This window comes from Centruroides vittatus, unplaced genomic scaffold (genome assembly GCF_030686945.1).
Source record: "Centruroides vittatus isolate TY-2023 unplaced genomic scaffold, ASM3068694v2 contig_575, whole genome shotgun sequence".
Classification (NCBI taxonomy): Eukaryota; Metazoa; Arthropoda; class Arachnida; order Scorpiones; family Buthidae; genus Centruroides; species Centruroides vittatus.
In genome coordinates, this window is record NW_027122344.1 from 1,849,727 (window position 1) to 1,876,665 (window position 26,939).

General features: G+C 25.8%; 2 protein-coding genes across 2 annotated transcripts in view; one reads left to right on the top strand and one right to left on the bottom strand.

Moving 5' to 3' along the window:
• LOC136979045 (diacylglycerol kinase beta-like) overlaps positions 1-26,939 on the bottom strand; it is a 116,117-nt gene that overhangs the window by 24,574 nt on the left and 64,604 nt on the right. Inside the window, exons 3-16 of the mRNA XM_067274938.1 lie at positions 21,214-21,290; positions 20,948-21,091; positions 19,651-19,855; positions 18,697-18,831; positions 12,274-12,399; positions 11,986-12,035; positions 7,272-7,346; positions 7,059-7,178; positions 6,599-6,716; positions 6,389-6,477; positions 6,181-6,297; positions 6,002-6,100; positions 5,834-5,920; positions 5,295-5,389 (exon numbers count right to left, since the gene is read on the bottom strand). Of these exons, the coding sequence (XP_067131039.1) occupies positions 5,295-5,389; positions 5,834-5,920; positions 6,002-6,100; positions 6,181-6,297; positions 6,389-6,477; positions 6,599-6,716; positions 7,059-7,178; positions 7,272-7,346; positions 11,986-12,035; positions 12,274-12,399; positions 18,697-18,831; positions 19,651-19,855; positions 20,948-21,091; positions 21,214-21,290 (1,537 nt within the window). The remainder of the gene's footprint in view (positions 1-5,294; positions 5,390-5,833; positions 5,921-6,001; positions 6,101-6,180; positions 6,298-6,388; positions 6,478-6,598; positions 6,717-7,058; positions 7,179-7,271; positions 7,347-11,985; positions 12,036-12,273; positions 12,400-18,696; positions 18,832-19,650; positions 19,856-20,947; positions 21,092-21,213; positions 21,291-26,939) is intronic.
• Positions 8,160-11,227, top strand: LOC136979046 (putative autophagy-related protein 11). Its single transcript, XM_067274939.1, has 2 exons — positions 8,160-8,540; positions 8,996-11,227. The coding sequence occupies exons 1-2, from the start codon at positions 8,273-8,275 to the stop codon at positions 11,215-11,217; spliced, it is 2,490 nt and encodes an 829-aa protein (XP_067131040.1). The 5' UTR covers positions 8,160-8,272; the 3' UTR covers positions 11,218-11,227.

Consider the following 26,939-nt stretch of genomic DNA (forward strand, 5'->3'; position numbering starts at 1 on the left):
TCAGTTCGAGTAAAAATTTTTAATACAGTTTCCAGTGAAAATATTGTAAATAACATATTTTGCCGCCATTTGGCATCATCTACAATGTAGTCCAGTTATATCGTTGTGGATTTATTGTATTTACAATATTAATATATGTAACATCTGTTTGAAATCTTATTAAGATATAGTAAATATATTTATTACGAAACATAAATGTGAATTTTATAAGGAAAATCCATAAAAATTGTTGACAGAATCTTTCGTGGCATCTGTTTTGGGTTACTCATTCCTTTTAAAAATTGTTCCGATGCTTGAAAATGCCCTTCAGCAAAATTTATGCTTATCACTAAAGAATCCAGCAGGAGAAGGAGTAATAATTAAACAACAACAATAATTAAACAAATCTTGACTTCATAATCATTTCAAAATATAGACGTTTAATAAAAATAATTTAATAAATAGAATATATGTATAAGATTCTCTTGTTCTCAATGGTTTTATCATATGATAAGTCATGCATTTCTCTTCTGTTCCATTTAATTTATTGAATACTTAATGAATTTGAAATAATTAATAATCTGCATAATTTTTAATAAAATAATATCAAGTATCATTAAAAGCTACTATAATTAAAACTTTAAATATAATTTCGAATTAATTCGATAATTATTATAAAGTGATTTAATATACGTTATATTCGTATTGGATAATATGCGGAAATACAATATGTGACATTACAAATCATAATAATTATTATAATAAATATAATTATTTATATAATTATATTTATTTATTAATAAATAAAACCTAAATTCAAAAAGTCATATATATTCTATTAAAATTAAATATGATTAGTATAAAAATTTTTAAGGTTCTTTTTTCTTAAAAACTGTGTTAAAACCATGCTTTTCGGTAACTTTTAAAAATATTTTTATGAAAAGGCCATTAAAAATATAAATTTCAATAAATTAATTTTTAAAAAATTTACAGCATAAATAAAAATTGCAATTTGTTAACGTCTCACAATAAGTGCTAAAATTCTTTTTAATATTCCATTGGAATAGCTATTAAAAAAGTTTCTATCTAAAAACACGTTATTATTTTTAAAAATTTATTTACTAAAATTAGACTGTTTCTTGGCAATAAAATATTTTATAATTTGTGTCTAGTTTTTATTGATATTTTTATTATTTTATTTTATATTAATATCATTATAAAATAGTGTTACAACATATAAAATGATCATTATCCTTAACTTTTTCTATTTTATTGTCAGCTTGAGTTATTTTATAATTTATGTTTTATATAATAAATGCAAAAGAAATTCTTACTCTTACGGAAATCTTTCCAACAAATTAAATTGTTAAAAAATTCTATCTATTAAAATGTTTCAAACTGTTTTTCAGATCGTAAATTTTTCGGGAAGTTATAGATGATGAAATGAAACTACAACCGAAACATTGTAATAAAGTTCTCAAATTATTATAAAAATAAGATTTTTTATTAAAGATAAAAGTCGACGAATATAAAAATTTTGAAATAAATAATTCAAAAACCACTATTACAACTAGAAAAGTCGATTTTGTAATATTTTATATTTTAAGTCTTAATTAATGCAAACAAATATATGTACGTAAATATTGTAAAAAAAAAGAATTATTTTATTTAAAATTTCTTATTGAAATATCAATAAAAATATAAAAATTATATATACAGTAAATTTCATTTTTTTATAAATAAAAATTTAAAAGTTTAATTTCTTAATAGTAAATGATAATTTTAAATCTTAGGAAAAAAATCCAGCAACGAGTTGCGTAACTTTCCCGACAAAAAAATTTAAAATTGTAGTAGCGCCATCTGTTATGATATTTTATTAACAACTTATTACAGTTGAACCTATTTATTTCGAATCTCACGGGAAAGAGGAAATAATTCGAGATAGACAGGTTTCGAGATATAGACGTAAACAGTAATAGCTTTAACTGGAAGTATGGTATTTTATTAATACAATAGTATAACAGGTGTATACTGTACTTAGTATACACCTGTATTAGGTATAAATAAAATTCGTTTTTGACAAACCTAAAAAAAAAAATAGTTCGTCAACAGTTTTGATGCCAAACTTTCTTCAACCAATAAGATGCAAATTAAATTCGTAGCCAGAGAAAAACAGCATTAATTGCAACTATGTACCATAATGCTAGAGGTTTTATCAACTGCAATTTATGCTATTAAAATGTAGTCGCTGAGCTTTGAATTTGTAATTGACACTTTAGTCCATAATTTGGGATATAGAGGTTTTGAGAGAAAATTATTCGAGATAAACATGGAAAAAATATATGAATTAAGACTGAAAATGCAGAGGAAAAAATAAATTTCGAGATAAAAAGATTTTCCAGATAAACATATTTGATATAGATAGGTTCAATTGTATTATAATATATGAAAAAGCTTAATTTTTAAGCTAGAGATGAGTTTTATATTAAAAAAAATTATAAATGCTAACGAGCAATTATTTATTGTGACGTCGTCACACTGCCGGACTGCAATATTTAATCATATTATTTTTTTAAATTTAATTTAAAATATATGCTCTCCACCTCAAATTAGTAGTGTCTTGTCCCAGTACATCATACTTATCCGTTATCAATGGAATCGTGCCGGTCATCTACATAACTCCTTACAGGGGAAAATATTTGAATTGAAATAACGTGACTTTCGCTTCGATTCGTATCGAACGTCATATACAGTTGATCGGGACCTCCTGCCCTACGCTTTCTAAAATTCGTCTCGGATTTCATCTATCTAATTCTGTTCTCGAGGTTAAGGAAAGACAGCAACGGACAAACGGACGACAGTGGGAATTTATACGTCTACAGTTTTTTTCAAATTGCAGCCCAATAACGAGTAAAATCTTCATTAAGCCCGACCCCACTCGAGGTACGACACACGACTCCCTCTATCTCCCCATCTTCTCAACCTTCATCAAAATTTAATAGCATCAATCCCCCTAATACATAAACCTCTGCAAATTTAGAAATAAAAATCCTGGTTTTTTTGCATTTCTCGTCCTTTCAAGGTTCCTTCAGTCCAAAAATTTAAAAATCTTGGATGCTCATTTCTTTGACCGATCGCCATACTTGACCTCTGTTATATACAGCAGCCGGGAAAGTAAAAATTAATAGAGAGGTTGCGCCGAAGTTTTCAACGCGAAAACGTGTACGCTGGACGTTCAATGTCGCCTTCCTGTAAGCCTAGAAGTTTGACAATGGCGTTTGCAACGCGGAGCATGATTCCGCTGACGTTCCAAACGTTATTGTCAAACTTCTAGGCTTACAGGAAGGCGACGTTGAACGTCCGACGTACACGTTTTCGCGATGAAAACGTCGGCCGCAACATCTCTAATCTATATCAAATTCTGCAAGAACGATGAAATAAAATATTAAAAAATTCGCTATTTTCTATTCATAATGGAATTTTTCGTATGAAATAAAATAAAGAAAATAATTATTATAAAAGAGAATTTATATAAGTAATGTGTTATTTGCAATAGAATTTTGTTCTAGATAAATATCTGAAAGGTTAAACGATTCCTTTAAAGAATATAAATAAATAAAAAGTAGGGCGTAATAATGAAACGAATTAAAATAACATTCGTATGACTAGTGGATGATAATGTGTTGATAGATAAATAAATTTATTTAAATTTTAATATAATTTTATAAATTTTATTCAAATGTTTTTTAATAACAGATTAATTATAATTTCAATATCTAATTTTAATTTTAATATTTATTTAAAAATTAAAAGACTCTATATATGAAACACTCCAGTTTATAAAATTACAGATTATTACAGATTCGTAACTTATTGCAAAGTTAGCATCTTAAGATAAAATAAATTATATGTAACTTCTCAACTGAAATTACAAAATATTTAAAAAGAAAGAGCTTTTTAAGAAATATGAATTTAATTTATTTAACATTTTTGAAGCGTTTTAGTTTTATCTTCAGAATATATTTTGAATTTATTCCAAAAATTCGGCAATTTTCTTTAAAGAAAACATTAAAATTCCTATTTTAAAAATTATTTCTTTTTAAAATTTATTTAATTAAAGACCGAATAGCGCCGAGGCGATTAAGCCTTAGACTATCGCTCTGACGTTATCCGGGATTAAATTTCTGCTAGCAATCGCAGAATTTTTTTATGGGCGGTCAGTTGAACCCCGCTCCTCAGCTGCCTGATTAGACCCTCTTTGGTCGTAGAAAGGGCACTGCAGTACCCACAGGGAACACAACCATAAATGAATGGAAAAAAATAGTTCTGAGCCGAATAGGTTAAAAATATAAAATACTATTAGCTGTGTTATCTTTATTTTGAAGTAAATCTCAGCTAATAAAATTCATATAAAATATATAATTTTTTTGCTGTTTGAAAGATATCAAAGTGCAATAAACTAATTACATTAGTACGCGAAGAAGTAAAAGTTAGAGTATTTGAAAAAAGTAAACTATAATAGTTTTCTGAAAGGGATACTAAGCTACAGAAGTCGTACATAAAGTTAAAAAATAACTATGCTCCTGCAGAATTTCCACAAAATTGTAAGCTTAAATAATAAAACACATCTATATTATTTTATACACATTATCTATAGAAATTGTCAGATGTTCTATAGAAATTAATTCGGAATTTTATATATTAAACAAAATAAATAAGTCGTTTCTCGTTTGATTTTTTTAAAAATATTGTTTATTAAACAAATGTTAAAAAGTTTTGCAACTTTTCCAATTTTTAAGTCAATATATAGTTTTGAATTTTTTATATTCATTGTTATTCTGTAAAGGAATCTATTTAAAATATTCTGAAAGGAGTATTTTGATTATATATACTACTTTCAAAGACTTTTGTTGTAAGAAAATCGATTATATATTTTTTTTTTGTTTCTTTTGTTGGATTGAAAATCACTTGCCGCGTTATTTTTCTTCTCTTTTAATTCCCCCTGTAAAATTTGATGCTACTTATTGAATTTGACAATAAATTGCTAAAATAAAATGATTTGTAGTAAACGAATAATCGAAGATTTATGAGAAATGTATTTTTAATAACATTAATTTATATAGATCTATAAAAATAAGATAAAAGTCTTGAAATGCAATAAAAATTATATAACGTAATTGATCCTCTTATACAACTTAAGTTTTTTTAATCACACAATGTTTATTATCGTAATTAATCTATTAATATCTTATAATCACAAGCCTTGCGTACATTATTAAAACATTATATATTTAATTAACTACAAAAGGTTTTACCTCATCCCTTGTCTTCCTCCACTCTTCGGATTGATTAGCACGAGAAGAGGATGTGTTCCAGGTAAAGGAGTGATTTGGAATGATACCGGTGATACCTACATGTATAAGAATTTGAACAAATTAATATATAAAATATAGATATTATTACATTTAATTTAAAATCAAAAAGACGTATATAAAAAATTTTGTCACGTATAAATCATATCCAAGAGGAAAACGTGCTTTTCTTAACCGAATTCCTATTATATTCTAGTCAGATCTATATTTTTGATTTTATAAATTCGATACAATGTTAAAATCAGCACATTCTATAACTTTTCTATTGATTTTTTTTCCTAAACAGAAAATATTTATAACCGAAAATTTTTTTTAAAAACAGAAAAAATTATATAATTACACCTGACGTTTACTAATCGAATTAGATTTTTTAGAAATAAAGAAAATTATATTTATACATTTTTCGATATTTGATTAATATTAAATTTAATTATAACTTATAATTTAAAATTGAAATAATAGTAATAATAATAATTACAAACCACGTTATGTCCTCCTTCATTTGGAGCAACAGAATCAGTTCGAGATAAATTCTTTTTCTGCCCTGCAGATACACTTCTTTGACGTTCCTGAATTTTTATTATGAGAAAACAAAAGTAAAATTTTATAAGAGTAAAACTCGTGCAGAATATTTATAGAAATAAACTCACTAAAACAGTTGGGCAAATTGATATAGGAGGAAGAATGTGGTCTCTGTGCTCTCCTAAAGTACATTCGGGCTTGACTTGTGAGGCACAATGATTGTGAAGCTGAAAGTATGTTGACAGTTTTCAAATATAAATTTTTAATACAGTTTTCAGTGAAAATATTGTAAACAACAATATTTTACCGTCATTTGGCACCATCTACAATGTAGTCCAGTTATACCGTTGTAGGATTTAATCGGTTTCTTGCATTTACTACATTTACCAGTGCAATTACCTTCTGTCCAATGATGTGACATCGTCTATGTTAGAAGTAAAAATAAAAAAACATTTATTAGTTATTTAATAATTATATCCGTATTATATATATATATATAAGTATTAGGTATTTACTTGTGATGTTTTCTTAGATTTAACATAAGTAGCTATACAAGAAGCGGGTGCTCTTTGAACACATCTTTCGTGAACCGTATATTTGCAAACTATTAAAAAAAAATAAATGCGTGCAATATTAATCTTTAAATAGTATAAAATTATTTTTGCTTTATTTAAATTATTATATAATCATAATTAAACATTAGAAAATAAATATTTTATACTTACATACACAACAAAGTCCTTTTTTTCCTAAACCGACTAGCATATTGAGACATAAATTACAGTAAGCAGGCCTATTGAAATGCTTCAATCTCCAAACATGATTACCGTCGTCTTTCACATTCTAGTTAAATTTTAATATAATGTTGATCATATAAAATATTTTTGTAGTACAATAACAATTACATAATTTTATCTTTCTAATTACACTATATTGATATTAAATTTTTCCCCGGGAGATTTCTGGAAAAGATCTTTTGGTCATATAGTCCCTTTTGGTATATAATTGTATAACATATAATTAATGTCAATATAGCCATATCTACATCTATAATTATATGTGCAAATGAATCTTATAGTTATACTTAATAAGATTTATTATCGATTTCCTCATAATTCGCCTAAAAAGATTCTTGAATTTAGATTATTTATCTATTAGTTTTAACAAAAACAACATAAGACTTACAGCATCTAATCCCAGGAGAACAAGAAGAGGTATAGTCGTTAATCCTCCTCTTTTCCATTCGTCCATAGAAACTGTTCCGTCAGCATCGTAGTCTATCTCGACCATCATATCTTGTAAGATCTAAATCAATTTATCATAATTACTTAACAGAACAAATAAGTCAGATATAAAATAACTCTTAAGCGATTAAAATAGTTCAAATATATATCTTACTGGTTTTAACTCGGTGACGTCCCACCCAAGATATTCAGCCACACTCATCATTTGATTAACAATGCAATCCATCTCCTACAAGAAAAATGTTTCTGGTAAGATCTTATAAAAATAAATTAGCTTTATTAGAGATAACATTAACGTTCCAAAGTTAAATTTAACATTTTGTTGTAATAACCGTGGGTCGTTGTTTACATTACATTTATCTTAATTTAAGTAATAATGAAACCTGAAATATATTGCTTTTTCTATTAAATGGAATTTCTTGCTTTAAAAGTTTTGTAATTAAATTTTCCCCATTACAATAACTCTCTTAAATTCTTTTATGCAGTTTCTGAAACTCGATTTTTGTAGAAGAAAATTGCTCTTAAGAAAAACTTTACTTAATAGGAATGATCTCAAATGGAAAATGCATCTTCTTAATGTCAATCGTTAAAGTAATATAATGATTGAAGAGCTCTTTTTGTAATAATATAAATATATTAAATAAAATCTGCATTAAAGTATATTTTTCTTTCGTATTTTTATGTAATAAGTTAATATATTTTTATTTATTTATTGGATGGTTTAACCTGTAATTTAAAACTTAATTTTCATAATTAACGAAGTAACTTGAAACTTATTTAAAGATAAATTCAATAAACTTCATTATTTAAATATAATTAAAATAACATCAACAACATTTTTCTAATATTTAATTTATATAATTTATTTTTCGTTGGATTTAATTTTAATTGCTTATATCTTATCTTACAATAAATAAATACGTTTTACCCAAAATAAATACGTTTTATGTTAATTTTTTTATAAATTAAATTTTTAAGGTTTATTGAAAAATAACAATTAAAATGATTTCTTTTTTACATCAATAATTGATTATTATTTAAGTTTGAAACACTATCGGAAACCTTTCACGTCGTCAATGTCTAAGACGATCTCTTATGATACACGGATGCCATCGAAGATCATCAAAGAATTAGATATTATTTTGAAGGTAAAATATGAGCAAAGTAACAAAATATACGGATATAACTTCTAAAACAATTGAAAGAAAAAATAAGAAGAGAAGTTTTAAAAGTTTTGTGAAAAATTTATGGAAGAATTATACTAAAGGTGCAATCGATTATTCTAATTCTTCTCATTCCATAAAGACAAATAAGAGAAAATATAGCATTTCCAGTAATAGTTCCTACGAAAGTTTTAACTATAATAAAAACAATTATATTTATGAAAATATAAATCTCCAGAGACTGCAAAATTTAAACAAAGGTAAACTTATATACAAAATTATTTTAAATAGCATGACCTTGCTTATATGAGATATTTTCGATGTTTTTTGTTATTGTGATTTTCAAATATAATCCTTAATGATTTCCTTTATTGGAGTCTTCGATTAAAAAATTAAACTTTATATGACTTTAATTATTATTTAATTATATTTCTGGCATTAAAAATCATCTAATTAATTATTGTTTTTTTTAAATAACTTTATCATAAATAGCAATAAACTAGAATTTTTTTTTACTTTTTAAACATTTTAATAAATAAAAATATTATTAAGCATCTAACTTGATATTCTACAAATTTATATGATAAAATATTAATAGATATTAATTAAAATTCCCTAAAACAAATTTAAGTATAATATAATCTGGATCATGTTATTTAAAATATGTTTTAAATATTTGAAACTGAAATAAACTGGATAATTTATAATTGTTTAGATAATTATGGAAGAAAAAAACATTTTACAGAACAATTAAGTTCAATATCTGTCCAAAGCATAAATAAAATAAGTTTAGATAAAGAGTATATAATGCAAAAATTTCTAAAAAATCATTCAAATATCTATTCAGAGTTAAACACTTTTTCAATCTCCAATAAAATCAATAATAAAGAAATCAATGAATTATTTTACTTTAAAAATTATCAAAATACCATTCCTAGTTTTGGTCAGAAAAGAGATGTGAAGCAAGCCTTACAAGAAATATTACAACATGAATCTATACAGTTAGCCTCTAAAAATCAAATACGTCGAAAATTAATTAACGACTTAATAGAAATTTTGACAAAACTTTTCTTGAAGACAAACAGAAGTTATAATGAAAAAGATAAAATCGAAGAAGGCATATTATTTACAAACATTGAAGATTATGACGGAGATGCTACAACATCAAAATGTATAGAAACAAATAAGACACGCAACTTATCTCGAATAAGTTATACGTGTTCAGAAACTTCGGAACAGACTAAAGAGAGTGAAGAAATAAACTATGAAAATTTTATTAAATTTTTAAAATATTCGAAAAGTTCCGATAAGTTATCTATAACTAATTCATCGAAAAAAAGTTCAGGAAAATCAGTAAAAGAATTGTATTGTCGAAATATAGAACAGAACAAATTCACGAAGTTTGATGAAAGTAGCAATGAATCAGAAAAACATGAAGTAAAAATAAGCAATAATTTTATTAACAGTGAAGAATTATTAAATGTGAATAATTATCATTCAAACAACAGAAAAATTTCAATTGAGAAACATGCAGCCTCTATAATATCTAAACCAGAAATTGAATCAGTTCTTTCTATTTCCTCATCTTTTCAACCACATGAGATAATAACATTGGATAATCAGATTTTAATAATTCAGCCTTATACAGGCAATATCATAAAAGAAGTAAATAAAACTATTTCAGCAACGGATGCGCCTTCAATAAGAAGAACAAATAAAAATAAATTGAACAAATCTTCGTTTAATAATAAACTAATCGAGAATCAAACAAATAAATTTCAGTTAATATCAGAAACCGGATTTTATCATCATATTACAGATTTAAAAGACTCAGAAACAGAAAATTTAGAAATGGCTCTAAAAGTGACAGAGTATTCACCAAAAGTGAAAGAAGAGTCATTGGTGATTTCAAATCCTCCCGAATTGATGCAATCAAATACAAAAATTTTGGAAGAGCCATTGAGAATAATATTAAAATCGATTATTTTTGTACCTCCCGTATCGCGTCATCCGTATCAAAATTTTTTTATTGAAGAAATTACCCAACACCTTCTTCCTATAGTCAAAGTGAATTCTTCAATTGTAATAGAGCCTTCAGCGCATAATCATATGATCATAGTTTCATCGGAGTGCTCTCCTGCATCTATAACTATATCTTTGGTTTGTTGTATAAGACCGAAAGAGATCATTCATATATTTTCACAAGCTAGACAGAAGTTCGAGACATCTCAAAATTATAGAAATTTATTTTTGTTTCGCCACAGTTCTAGAACTCTTCCTCCGTTGATACATTTTTCGACTTTAGTTCGAACTGATCCAAACAGTATTAGAGTACTTTCGTCAACGTCTAATAATCAACTTTTATCGAGCTGTAAATCTAGCCCCTCAATAAATAAACAATCGCCAAAAGAAAAGGTTCACGAAGAAAAAACTTCTGAATTAAAAATCGATGTAATTTCGTTTTACGATCAGACAGAAGAAAGATTCGTGAAGGATTCTTCCATCTTTAACGAAAAAAAGAAAAGAGAAAATAAAAACCAGGATTCGAGAGAGCCTAATCGACATAAACGAGCGTATCTGATTTTAGAGAAGCCAAAGAAACACATTAGAAAATCTTCTCAAGTTATTTCTGAAATTCTTACAAAAAATTCAATCCAGGAAATCCCAAGAGAAGAAACTTCAAGGATTTCTATTTCAATAGATGAAATGAACAATTATTCATCAAAATCTATCGAAATTTATAAAAAATCATCTAAAGAAAGTAGCAAATGGAATAAAATAAAAGCTAAGTATCAAAGATATAAAAAAGTATTTGAAGAACGAAAGAAACACAAAAATGTGCAAAAAAGAATATCAAAGAATAAAATATCTTCCGAAAGCATTTCGAAAATCTTCCATAAACCCATTTTTGAACATCTACTATTCAAAATTTTTTAATTACATCAAGATTTACTCTTAAATAAACATTTTAAAAAATCAGGTTTAAGTTAAGTAAATCTGTAATATTTAAACATGACAAATGTTAAAATTTATGCTTATCGTAAAGCAAACTTACACAATTTAAAATATAACAAAAAATTATTATACGTTATTTACAATAAACAGCTTTAGAATTTAATTCATACGAAATATTATTAATGCAATTTTACTATTTTAAAATTACAATGTATATCAAATTATAAGAATGAAAACAATGTATAAGCCTATGGATTTAATGGTCCGAATAGTTTCCGTGCCATTGATTTTCGTATCAATGTGTCTATTCACTTTGTGTATAGACACATTGTTTCGTGTTATTCTTATTGAAAACTGCATGAACGAGATAACAAGTAAAAAAAATTTTAATATTTAAATGGAGGTCGATTATCTACGATATTTTATTTTTTCGTTGCTCTTCATTTTTGGAGTTTCGCCCAATTCTTTACCAGTTATTAAAGTTGAAAATAAAGTTATTTCTTCAAATAATATTTATAAACTAACACATTTAGAGTTGAAATTATTTACGAAAACACACTTTAATATACTGTATATTTACAGAAAAACAATAAAGAAAACGAAAATGAAGCGGTAATCTATAAGTTCTCTATTTGTTGCTTTTTTTAATTTTATAAAAGGAAATTTTAATATATAGAATGGGAGAAATTAATGAGACGTAATAGAAAATGAAAGAAGATATGCCGACGTTAAGAAAAAAGAAAAACTTACGTTACTGTCGAGGTAGCCATTTCCATCGGTATCATATAGACGAAACATAACTGAAATTTATATTGGAATTCATCAAAAATAAAACATGTAATTCTATTTAATAAATATATACAGTTAAGCAAATAGTTGGAAAAAATACGTGTAAAAAAACTGTTAAAATTCTCCTGCTTGCGACTTTTTTTTCGTATGAATGCATTTAATGGCAGTTGGAATAAGACGTGACTTTTAACGAAATTCTATTCACGACTTGGAATATCTTTTGAACAATTAGAAAGATCAGCAACTTACATTCCAACTTATCTTCGGGCCTCCCTCCTTCCAGCAATGATAAGTAGCAGACGATATCCTTGAGAGGAACGCGAAGGGAGAGAACATCGATGTGGCTGCTGGCCTTCCTTGGAGGCTTCAGATCAACTGAAACGTAAAGTTTCGAAGTCGTAAATATCATTTTGTTTTATGATTAGTTTTTATATTCAATTTCTTTTAATTAATTACGAGTTGTGGCCGAAAAATCACAATAGGATTTTTGGTTAATGTTACCTATGGTAGCGAACATGGCGGCTCGTCTCTGAAACAGTGGGGACGCACGTTCTAACCTAACCTAACCTATTCTAATAAATTACCATAATTATTGCCAACCAAATTATTAGAATAGGTTAGGTTAGGTTAAAACGTGCGTCCCCACTGTTTCAGAGACGAGCCGCCATGTTCGCTACCATAGGTAACATTAACCGGATTGGTTATCCCTTTATTTTTTTTTTTTTCTGAATAATTTAAATTCTTGTTTCCACCTCAAAAAATAAGCCAAATTCTCTTACATGCATTTTTCACTTTTGTTTTCAATTGTTAGAATATAAATTAAATATTAAATTATCAAGATCAAGTAATTTATTCGAAACACCTATTTTTATATGCTTAAAATTAATCTGCTAAATTATAAAATTCAGTATAAGAAAATTTATATGTATTCAAAACACAAAAATTCCAAAATCTAAGGTTAAATTCAATTGATATTTTCGCTTTTTTAAAACATAAGAATTTTTTTTATGAAATTAAAAACTCGCGAAATTACAAACATCGTACAAGATTTCTGCGACAAAAATTCATCTTTGACGTAAAGTTAAATCAAAGCAGACTGAAAAATCGATTTTTGTAAATATATATTTTAAAAATAAACACGTTACTTGGGCTATATTAATGACTATTATCAGTACGAGTATATACCGCAATATATTACATCTAAGGTAATGCTTTCTATAAATTTCCATAATTAGAAACTTATAATTTCTATTAAAAGAATAAACAATTATTTAAGTTTATTTTAGTGATGTTTTTCTCGCTAAATAAATTCAAAATACCAATGAGAAAGCAAAAGAAAAAAAAAAAAAAAAACATAATCGAGTTAACGAAGAAATATTATAAAACAATCGAATTTACAATTAGATTATTAATCTTTTCTCTGTTTTATTTTATTTTGTCAAAATTTTTTTCTTGAAAATAATAGTTAAAGCATAAGTTTTAAAGTAAATTTCTAAAAAAAAATAAAATAAAACAAAGCTGTTTTTCTATTCCTAAACAATCAATATAAGGATGAAGAGACATCTCTAGAGGCGATAAACTGACATTAGCCTTAACAGTATTTATCTGTATTAGTTAGTTGTCAGAGCAACGTTTGTCATTATCACGTCAGAAGCGAAAGCAATGCAGAAGAGGCATTAACTTAGAGTTGCAAAGTCATTTATTCGGTAAATGTCGAACATGTGTTTTTCTTCGCTTCTATTTTCGACGTTATTTACATTTGATAGAATGAGAAGTGATTTGCGGCGTTGTTTCTGATACTAGTAAATTATTTTATGGAATTAGACGAGGTGCATTACGTTATGCTTTAAAATGTTTACATTTTATGAACAGTTTTAAGTTGTTTTTTTTTTAATCGATAAATAATTAATTTTTATCTTAAATTAAATTCTTTCTTTGTTGATTTTCTAGTTCATCGAAACGGAAAGTTAAATATAAATTTGATGATAAAACAAAATGATAACCGTGTTAATTAATTTAGAACTTCTTAGTATTAAAGTACAAGTGAATAATTTTAAACTTTACGTATTGAAAGTCAGTTTTTGAATCTGATTGATTCATATAACCTGCAAGGAATCAAATAATATTTAAGAAATTAATGATTACATTAAATAAAATTATATTTTAATTATGTTAAAACTGTTAAATTAAACTGTTAAAACAAATTTAAAAAATTAGAATAAAATCAATTTTTGTTGTTATAAAATGAAGATTTGATGATTTATTTTGATCATGAGATTATACAAGTTTGACAAATGAGATCTAAGAGATGCAGGATTACACTTGTTTTTTGTCTTTATAATAGGATTAATAGATTTCTCATAGGTTCTAATGAGGACAGATTTCTTTTGAACCAGCGCAACAATAAATTTTATTCTATTTCAATGTAAGTTGTGTTTATTTTCGTTTTAATTTATTTTGAAAGGAATCGAAACCTTCCTTTCTCTTTTTATATTGCAATCGAGAGCTTAATCAAAAAGTTTCTATTTAATAAATAAAATTTTAGATTAAAAAGAAAACAATTTTATATTTTCATAGGCATTTAATTCTATATTACCAAAAATAAAAACCTAAATAAACGGTTCGATGTCCAAACCGGTTGGACAACGTCCTACCGATCAGAGGGAGCCGGAATCGAATCTAGTCGGTCAGAAAAAACCCTTGCAATTTTTCTGGGGTATACATAACATTTTAACGCCCCTTAAATTGCTTTTCATATAATAAATTTGGACTTTCATACATCTTCAGACGATAGAAAAAAAAATTAAAATTATCGCGTGTGGCACTTTTGGCCAGTTTTTGGTTTCTGTAACATTAAAATCATGTGTGAAAATTAATTTTTATTGTTTGTTTTCTGTTTAACTTATGGCTTTAATGTATTAAATAATGTTTTATCCATTGTAATGCATCCATGTAAAAAATTGAAACGTCTCTACTCAATAAGATATATTTAAAAATGTTTCTTTTTTTAGCTCTCTAGAAACGGAACTTCCATTACTCCCTTTATATAATATTTCAATTTTTAAAATTCATACGATTTCTCTAATCAATTTTAAATACAAATTCTGAACACATTCAATAATTTGTATATAATTATTTTTCGTTTTAAAGCAAAATGATCTCTGTTTATATCTTCGTAACTCTGAATAAAATAAATGAAATTAGACAAAACTCAAAATTATGTACAATCAAACTTCGGTAACGCCACCATTTGTTCATCTCTGAAATTGGCATTAAATCTAGTGTGGATCAAGACTGAACTATTGATACATCATTATACTAGTATATTGTAATAAAGTTTGTAAAGATGTTTGAAACTCAAACTCCTTTACATACTTCAAACTTCTACTATATGATTTGGTAATAATAATGTTTGGAAATGCAAAATCGTGCTGCATTTACTAATTGTTTAATATTTGTGGAGAAGATCCATTTACCAGAATTCATTGGCGCTTTACCAGGATGGCTCTGTGTAGAAGGATGCTACATCGATATTTGACTGAAATTTGACACGTTCTTTCTGATAATGAACTTTACAAATTAGACAAGTTTCAGTTTATTTTTGATGCTTAATTTCGCTTGTTCATGAATAATTCTTAAAACGGAAACAATAAATTTTCATTTTTTAAAAAGAAATAATTAAAATTCTATATTTCATTTTTAAAAAGATCTACTAGAGCAGTGGTCCCCAACCCTATGCCCGCGGGCACCATGGCGCCCGCCAATCGTTTCACGTGTGCCCGCCACTGTGCGACCACGATAAAAATAAAAATATTTCGGTTTTCAATAAAATGCTATGTAAAAGTTTTTTCACTTTGAATGATTAACCATTCAAAAGTAGAAATGGCGTCCAACACAGATGAAAGCACAAAGCGAAATGCGACTGATCTGTTTTTCCCCTCCGCCAAACCTGCACCAATTCAACTTCCCATAGTTGAAATGAAGTAAAACGGTCCGTTCTGAATACCGTAAAATCAAAGTAGGGAAACGTGTAGGGCCCGTAAGTTGGAGTTACCTAGAAATCTCTGCAGTCGTTAACTAAAAAAAAAAAAGAAAAAAAGAAAAGGTCAACAGCCACCCGTGTGTCAGAAGTAATCTCCGCCACGATATCTCTCGTACCATGTAGAAATATTCCTCGGTGACACCACGATATCCGCACCGGGTGTCACCCATGCTAATGTCACATAATATAAGATTTGTTTACTAGCAACTTATTTAAACGGGGCCCCAATTTAAATTTTGTCTAGGGCCCGCTAGAGGCTTAATCCAGCGCTGTTAACTATGTGCAAATATAAATACCTTGAAAAAATAAATGGTGCCCGTCGTCCAGCCGGTATTCTAGAATGTGCTCTTAGGTACAAAAAGGTTGGTGACCCCTGTACTAGAGAATACATTTTTATTTATTTTATATTATTTTTGTTTCATTTTTTATGAATTCCATGATTTTTGACAATAAACTTATTATTTTTTTGACACCAAATTTAATCAAATATTTTGATCATTATGATATAAATAAAAGTTTGAGTATTTTTCTTTTAAATATACCCTCTCAATGTTATTCAAACGATCGTTTTAATCAAACTTAACAATAAAATTAGTGAATCCATTGTTGTTCAATATTAATTTCAATGAAAATTATATATAACATTGAATAAATCAGAATCAATAATATTTATGTATTTATTGATAGTTTATCATAATTTTAATATTAAATTTAGTAGGACGAGGGGTTGAGGCGTTAGCAAATCGCTCTGGAGGCACCCGGGATCTAAACCAGGCGGTCAAAAAACAGGAATTTTTGGGAACTCTATCAGGCCTCATCATTCGGTCGTCACACCGTGGGCCTGCAAAAAAGCCCTCTTAGTGCACACAGGACAGAAAAAACAAACATATGTAAAATACGTATTTTAACTGAAAGATTTTACTATTTACAACTAATTATTAATTACAAGAACAATTAAGCTATTCAGTTTTTTTTATTTTTACATTTTAAAAATTAGCATTAGACTTACAACTTAGAATAATAATTAATTACACATACATACTCAAAACTATTGATACAAACTGTAAATTTAAAAAAAAGCGTAACAAAATATATTTTTGAGTAAATCTTGTTACATTTATCATTCATTTTTTTAAAGTAAATCAACAAGTCGTTTGTCTTCATAAATAGATAATTTAATATATTTTTTTTTATGTGATGACACAACTGATATTTCAGAACAAGAAAATTGGCGAATACAAATTAAGAAATCTTAGACGTCTTTTATCATCTCTATATCATGAATATTTTCATGCAGCTTAAATATCTTAAGTCCATTTGTTCTTTTAAAAGCCGCAAAGATTTTAAGTTGTTAAACACAGTTAGAGAATGACAGCTTTGACACTTCTAGATTTTAATGGCAATTACAGTTAATACCCGAGCATAAATGATGCTGTGAAATATTGAGAGATTTAAATTTGAAATTACAAAATGTCAGAAAGACGAAATGGATACGTCAGCAAAAATTATCGATGAATAATACTTGATTTCCATTCATGAAGAAATTTTCAAAGTTAAAAATTTGCTAGATTTTTAAAACTTATATTCAAGTTTTTAAGTAAAAATATTCAAACAAAACATGGTTAATTTGTTAATTTTCTATTATATATACACACACACACACACATATATATATATATATATATTTGATATAAATAATTTTTATAGCCTACTATATTTATAAGGTTGGACGCATCAATAAAAATAATAATAATAACCATATTAAGGATTACTTGGTATACAGAAATGTGAAAAAAAACATGTGCAATGATAGATTATGTATTTTTATTAGTACTAATGTAATAACTAAGTACGTAAGTCTACTTTATTGATGTTTTTGAGCTTATAGAGCAAAAGTTAGCGAAACTGTGAGACGAAACCCAAAGAAGGTTTCTCAAAAAAAAAAAAAAAAAAAAAAATATATATATATATATATAATATATATATAATATATAATATATATATATATATATATATAAATAAATGCGTATATATATATATATATATATATATATATATATACGCATTTATTTATTTTGAATACCGATTATTTAAAGAAAATAAAGTGATACACGAAGTTTCATGTTATTGCGAAAGTGAACGAACGAAATACAAAATACACGAAATACAACGAAATACATATAACTTTTCCAATTAATAATACTGTAATCGCACTCAGCTGTAGTGTTCAGTAATTAACAATACGGTGTGTTTCGAACGCTGTCAACGAGCATAGGTAGCCAGATTGGACGATAAGTGTTTGGTTGGTGTGATTAAAGTCGAAAATTACCAATTAGCGACTTAGTTTATTTACAGAAAAAATAATTGTTCATATTGCTTTATTTCTGCTAACATACGAGTAGAAACAGTTTTTTATTTATTCGTGAGTCGAGAAGGGACCGTGAATTTTGAAATTGTTCTGAAGGAGAGGCGATTTACAGTTTGCATATCTCTGATATAGCTACACAATAATCCTTGCCTTTACTATGTTTATAAATAAAAAAGATATAAAGATACATTCATCAACAATTTCGTTAGTAAATATAAACATGATCATGCAAAATTGAATTAAAACGTTATTTGGAGCTTACCACTGTGTATTAGAGTAGAACTATTCGATTTTCTTGATGAATTTCGAGATACTTGACTGTTATTTGGAGAGGAATCCAAAGATTTATCTCCATAATTATGAGTAACGGTGACAATCGGATGAATAGTAGCACTTCCTGTGAAAATATAATTACTTCGAACTTAATTAAATGTAACGTAATGATTAAATTACGTAGATTATTTATTATTTGATATATTCATAAATATTTTAAGATAGAATTGAGGGATTTATAATAATTAATAACTGTTTATTGATTATTGATCTGCGAATTTTAAAATAACGCGGATAGCTTCTATTCATTGTTAAAGATTACAATAACATTAGTAAACAAGATGTTTGAAAGAGATAAAAGACGAATTTCAATGCTATTGAACTTCATCCTTTTGTTGCTGAATTTCAATCAAATTATTAAGTTTCGGTTGTTGTTGAAATGATTAGTTTAATTCATCAATGTTAATTATTAATTTATAATCGAATTCATGCTGTTAAAAATTGGATTTATAAATATTTTTCTTTGTTAATTTAGAAAATCAATATATCGAGTACGAATTTTAAGAAAGTTTTTAAATTTAATTATAAAAATATTAATTAAAATTAAAGTTTAGAACAATAAATTAAACTTTTTTAAAATTTATATTTCTTTAAGCGAAAAGTATAAGGTTGATAGAAGTTTTGCGACTTCAATCTTTAGAATTTTATTCAGATATAATATATAAATTTGGTTACTTGCTATGAATAAAAGAAGTTTTAAACACAAATAACATGCTTTTTTAATGTTAAATTATGTAATTTATTCGAACTGATTATTTAACATTTTAATAATTTAATTAATTTTTCATTATTTGAAGTCCAATATTTAAATATATTTATAAAATGCAAAATTTTCAAGTATTTGTTTGTTTATTTTATCATTAACATTGAAATAATTACGTACCAGCTCTCCCTCTAGAGGTGCTATCACTATCGCTTCTGTGATGACCTAAATTCTGGAATTTCTCCGTCAAACCATGTAACTTTTCTGCTAAACTATAATGTTTTTCTTCTTTTGTCTCTAAATGTATTTCTTTAGCTAGATCGGGCATTGATCCTGTGTGAGGAGTAAGTGGAGCACACGCAGTCGTTGATGTTACAGCTGCTATCTGTTAACAGAAGTATAATTTTCTAAAATGTACCAAACAAAAATCTATTTTTATAAATTATAATTACTCTGTAGAATTAATTTTCAAAAGACTAAATATTGATATTGATGCTTATGCATGAAGTGTTCACAGAAGTTTACAAATGTCTTAATGAATCATGAGATCAGTACATTTATAATCCTACTCGTAAATTATAGTTTAATTACATAACAAATTGTGTTATTATTAAAATATAAAGAATGAAATTTGAAGATATATCTTCGCATATTTTGCTTTATCAATAGTAGATTTTTGAAAGGAAAAAACATTCCAGGAAAACTTAACTATGCCATAATAGCAAGTAAGTGGCTGCAATATGGCATGTTCGGATCTTCTAGATACATTAAGATGTAATCATTACTAGGAGAGAACAGAGAATATAATCAAATACCACTTAGTTGAGTGAGAAGCTTTTTGGGATGAAGTCTTATTGGATTCATAATACTTGAACTTTTCTATATTAATGAAATTCTGAAGTATTTTGGGAATTATTTTTAAAAAAAAGTTAATCAAATAATATTTAACTTCAGAAATATTCACTGTATTTTATTAATAAATTAACTAAATTTTAAATATGGGTGGTTGGTTATATAATTTTTGGACACAGAAGCTACAAAAGCAATGTTTTGACATAGCAAAACATTGCTTTTGTAGCTTCAAACATAGTACTTTTGTAGTCAAAACATAGTAATGTTAAAGTAATGATTTATTCATTTATATCTACCAAGTAAAAAGTTACAAACTATTTTCTTAAGAAAATTGAAAAACCACTTTTCATGATTATGCCAGAAGATTTTTATTGATTTATACGAGTTAAGAATTCCATCCTCAGTTTTCAAATGTCAAAGTTTCTTTAAAATAATTTAGAAAAATGCATAACAATGTGACACTAATAATTGACGATGACAGATAAATTAAAAGTCAAAGAAAATTTAATGCTATTCTTTAAAACTATTTAAAATGTTTCAAATCTATCGATAGCTTAATTTATGAAATGCGAAGATATTTTAGTTACTTTTAATAAAGTGAAAATATTTTTAAAAATTGATTTACTTTTAACATTCGACCATCAACTACTGTCGTCTGTTGCACTGGTTTCTTGACAAATGACAGGAAAAGACGTTTCACAAGCTCTCTGGGTGTCTCCATCTCCAGATAAGTATCCATAAATACCTGAAATCCCTCGTAATCGATATCCTATCAAGAGATTGAGAAACTACTTTAAATTTGATCTAAAAATACACTGTTTATATAATTATTTAAAAGATTGAATTTTCGTGATCATAATAAAAAAAAATATTTTAAAAAATACAACTTGCCCCTTCTGGATTGTATTTAGATAGAACTCCATGTTCTTTGAATTCGTTTAAAACATCACTCAATTTCTTTGAAGAGTCTAAAATGATAAAAATAAAAAAAGTGACGAGGAAGAATTGGAATGGAAAAAACGCGTTACTATAGCAACTGGATGTTACCTAAGATTACGTGTTACTATATTGGACCCTAGAGAACAAGTCGATAAGATACGTGGTCACTACGGTTACAGTTATTGTCCCAGGATACCAAAGATTTAGGTATGTTAGACACGATAAAAATAAATATTTAGAAGTGATTTCTGTCTAAATGAAAGAAATCACAATTTTCTACATACTGACGCATCAAGTTTTCTACATTATTTTCATTTACATAGTTAAAAAGATCTAACGAGCTACACGTGTTTAATATTTAAAACTCGCTTAATTTAAAAGAAAATTTTCTTGAATTAACTCATATTTGATGATATTGTATACTAATTTTTAACAAAATATAACATTAACATAAACTATTATAATATATTTTAATTTATATAAAAATCGCTTTAATTTTTAATTGGACTTATTTGAGTTAAAAATTCAGTTTTTATTGTTCATTAAGTCTTAATTATTATTATAATATTTAGTGAGTACAAATATAAATTTAATATTATGTAAAGTATACGAGACAGATAGGTACAGTAAAATGTGTACAACTGTATTAAAGCCTACTTTTAATTAAATCAGTTTTTAATAAGTAAACACGTATTAATTTTAATTAAGGTACGAAATTAGAAATTAAATTTTTGAATAAGAAAAAAATCATTTAAAAAACCTGAATGATATTTAACTACATTAATAAACATATATTTAAAAAATTATGAGCTGATATAAAGTTTCAAAATTACAATAAAATCCATCACGCCAATAAAAAAAAATTTTAGCAGTTGGTAAATAATTTTTTTCTCTCCTATCTTAAATTCTCTAAAAATGCGATAAGTGTACGGCTTTTTTATTTATTTATTTATTTTTTCTAAGACATCGTAACGCGTTCTGGCCAATTTAAGATGCCGATTTAAGAAAATTTTGTGGTTTATCTTGAATTTTTATTATCGCCTCCCTACTGAGTTTATATTTTAGAAAATTTTATAGGCTGAACGCATGAAGAATAAAGGTAATTTCGACAATTTTGGATAAACAAATAAGTTCAGATTAAATATGAAATTTGGATATTAAAGATAGAGAACGTGACCGAAATTAAATGGCATTTTTGGAAAGAGAATAGAAATAAAAAGGTATCTTAATTTAGTGAGATAAAAAATTTACTAAATTTTAGATTTTATTTCAGTAAAATTTTTAATAAAAATATTTTAAATAAAATTTTAATAAACTTAAAAATATTTCAACCATTAAATTAGTGAAAAACAGATTAAATTTTCAATTAATTTCTTTAGTAAAAAAGTTGAAAATTGTTAAACAAAAATATTTACATATTTTTACAGCGATATTAGAAACTTGCTGAACAAATATTTACAATGTTTTTAAATTAGTTTATTGTGTATAGTAGCTTGTATATATTCAATTATATATATACGTATATGTTTTATTTTAAATAGCTATATTCCTCTACTTAATTTAAATTGCTTTATTGTTAAAAATACGTGAACTCAGTTTAAATTTGCATAATCCATTACAATTGTTTTACAGCATTTGTTTCATTTTGAAAGCTTAATTGCGGTTATAAAAAAGTTTTATAAAAGTACAAAGTGAAGTGAAATTCGTATAAAACTGTTGTGTATTTTTGGAATTTTTATATTCATTACTAACTATAAAATTTTATATTTTTTAGGAAATTTTTTCTATTGTTATACATTATTTTTGGTCGATCTGACATAACAAGTTTACAAATTTCATTTTTATGCTGATTTTTAAATTACTCTTCAACATTTATGTTTTACTCTTTCAATGAAAATTTAAATTTACATGTTTACTATCATTTTCTTAATAAATATTAATGTATTTTTTATTTTATCAATTTTTAACTTGCAGTAATTTTATTCATATTGATAATATGACCTATAACACCCAGTATTAAAAGCCAATAATTGTAAACATAATTATTCAGTCTTTATATGTTCAAAATAAATTCATATTTCATGGAATCCTAAAAAACATTATTTTTGCATTCGCCATGTTGTAAGACACGCGTTAAGATCAACAACAATACAATATAATTTACTAGTGACTATGTTATGCGTTACACATAAACTAGAAATGTTTTACACATTTACTAGCAAAATTTTTCATATTGTATTCTTGATTCAAAAAAAAAAAAAAAATTGATGTTAATTCGACCAAAAGTAGTGTTTGACCTACTCCTGAATGAGAGGATGGTAATCAGTATCATAGCATTTTCTCAAGCGTGTCGAAATAAATAAAGAACTAACTGTTAATGTTACCCTAGGTGCCAATATGGCGGCTCGTCTCTGATTCCAGCAAGGAAACAGTGTGACGCACGTTCTAACCTAACCTATTCTAATAATTTGGTTGCTAATAATTATGGTAATTTATTAGAATAGGTTAGGTTAGGTTAGGTTAGAACGTGCGTCACACTGTTTCCTTGCTGGAATCAGAGACAAGCCGCCATCTTGGCACCTAAGGTAACATTAACCGAACTAACTAACTAACTTTCTTCTTTATATGTTAGATTATTAGCATTGTAAACAATAAATATTACTTATTAGATTATTAAACGTACAGAAATTAATTACATAACAATCTTTACACAAAAAAATTAACATTACACATCTTAATGTATAACGTATATATCGTGTTACTCATTAAAATCAATTAGAAAAAATAAATTACTAATTTCATGGTTTTTAAAGTCAAAAAGTATATAGCTTTTAATAATAGACATCAAATTTGAATAAATTTACATTAATTTATATATCATAACTATGTTTTACTATTAATATGTTTTCATAATAATTCTCAAGTAATAATTATTTAAATGATAGCCCTAATTATATATAATTAAATACAAACATAATTGAATGTATAATTTTTCAGTTTTTTAACGATTATTTATTAATTTAGAATTAATTTTAAAAATATTTAGTTAAAGTAATCACAATTAAAATAATTAGATTATTTTAAAATATTTAAATATATATTTTTTCTAATAAGAAAAACGAAAAAAAATTCTAAAAATGAAAACTTGGATTAATTACCTATTTGTTTTGTCAATTATTTTATAAACATTTTGTTTTTATGGCAAAGAAACAAATTTTTTTTTTATTTCTAAAATTATGTTAAGCCGAAAATTCTTTTTGTGTAATTTTTATTCTGTTTATCAGATTTTATTTTATTTTGCTTATTATTAAAGTTTTCTAATTATTTACGAGACAATTCGTGTTTATTAAATAACGTACTACAGGTCAATGCCAATTTTATCTTGTAAATAAATTGCAGCAACACCATAGGACACTGAACACCGTGCCATTTTCTTTACACGCTGTTCAAAGGATTAGTTTACATATTACTGAAAAGAAATTTTGCTCTGCTTAATATCTCAAGATAATAAACTCGACAAATTTGATAGCCCACATATGATAGATTAAATTCTCAATTAACCGTGCTTTGATTATATGATTTTATCAAGCAAAAAATTGTATTTTTAATTGAATTTTTAAATGAATTTTCGTACTACATGATGATATTTTTTTTTTTTTCTAGTTTGAAATCTGTAAAATTCAGTTTTATTATAATATTTAGTAAGTTTATAATTTGAAGTTTTTGAAAGACTTCTTATATTATTATTATTTTTTAAATGGTTTACTTTCTATAAACAAAGAAGTCCGTTTCTCTGCTCTTGATATCTCGGAACAAGCTTTCTGAGGACCGAAAACAGAAATTGGTTGAACTTCTTTAAGAAAAAAAAGTTGTTTAATATTTAATTTTTAAATAATATTTATGAAATATTCAGCGAATAAAAAACAATAAATTATAAAATAACACGTTTAATTGACTAATATAATAGCTAAAAATTTGCAATAATAAGTAATTAAGTGTCGCGATTTATTTTTTAAATAGTAAAAACAATTTTATAATAAAATTTTTAATTAAATTTGATATAATATTTACTTTACTTTATAACTCGTAGAATTAATTATAAAAATGTCATTTTATACAAAAATAAAAATTATATAGCCTATTAATTATGCATTTAAGACAAAAATAAAGTTAAAGTACAGTACATTTTTAAAAGTGGACTGAACAATGTTGGAAACAATACAGAAATAGAAACAGAAATATTTTGAAGTATTCTGAAGGTCTGTTGTAACGTTTTTGTATTGTCTCCAATATTGTACATTTCAGCCGGATGGCCGAATAGTTAAGGATTTGATCTTGGTTCTCCAGAGCTCTGGTTGATCCGAGATTAAATCCCGACGGAACAAAAAACCCCAGGAAATTTTCAGGGATAGTCCGTCCGGATATATTGAGCTCCCTCCCTCGCACATTGTGGGCCTGGCCGAACCCATAATGGGCTTTCTAAAAAAGATCCGTTTATTGCCTACAGGGCGGAGAGTTAAAAATATGTATATATTTTAACACTTTCCATTCTGATATAGCCACAGATAAGCTATATATTGTACAGTTTAAATATATTTCGTTCTGATTTTTTATTCTTATTTTACAAATTAAATTTTATTTTTGAGTTAAGTTTTATTATAATTGGATTAAATTTCTATTCCGAAATCTCTCGTTTCCTATTACGAAAGACTCATTAAAAACTCTACTTTTACGTTATAAATATGCCAAACTCAATGAATCGAAGATCAGAGGAAGACCCAACTGGATTTATAAACGTAAATAATTAATAAAGAAATACAATAAAAATTAACTATTTACGTAAATGTAAGCGTATAATTGAAATACTTAAGAAATCGTACAACATGATTAAAAAATAGAGAAACTCAAATTACCGTGAATGTACTGTACAATAAGAGTAGAATATGAATGATCAACCTTTTAGGTATATCAAGTTAAATTATATTTTTAAAGAAAGAAAAGACCGTTTAAGAAAACTACACTTGCAAATTGAAAATGTAAAAATATATTTTTTAAAAGGTATATTTCATATAAAAAATACAATGTTTTCATCAGATCATGCACCAGCAGAACGAGTTTTCATCATTATTTTGAAAATATCTACTCAGAAACAAACAGAAAATTATTAAATTGAAGGGAAAACTATAAATTTCGTTTAAGTTTATATAAAATTTATATTAGTTTTATCATTTTTTTTTATTATTTTTAAATCATTTATTCAATTTTTTTCCTCAATGTTTTATATGAATTTTTGCTTAATTTTAAATTCATACGTCATTTTTATAAATTTAAAACTTTTCTTTTTGGTTTCTTGGTTTTTTTCATGTATTATTGATGTAATTGAGCTTTTTTCTGTTTACTTTCAGTAATGTTTTTAATTATTTCGAGTGATAGCATTAGAAGTAGTCAGTGGAATAATGCCAACTATAAATAGTAATTGAAAGTAATGTAACAATAAAAGTTATTTACGGGAGAGATATTTTTAGCGTAATAAAATTAAAAACGTTATAAATAGAAAGCAAGAAATAAATATTTCAACAATGACTTTTTTCTAACATTTTCTACGTTAAGTTATTCATAGTAAATTTAATTAAATTTACTGTGAATTATTTTAATAAATTTCAAAAGAACTTCTTTTA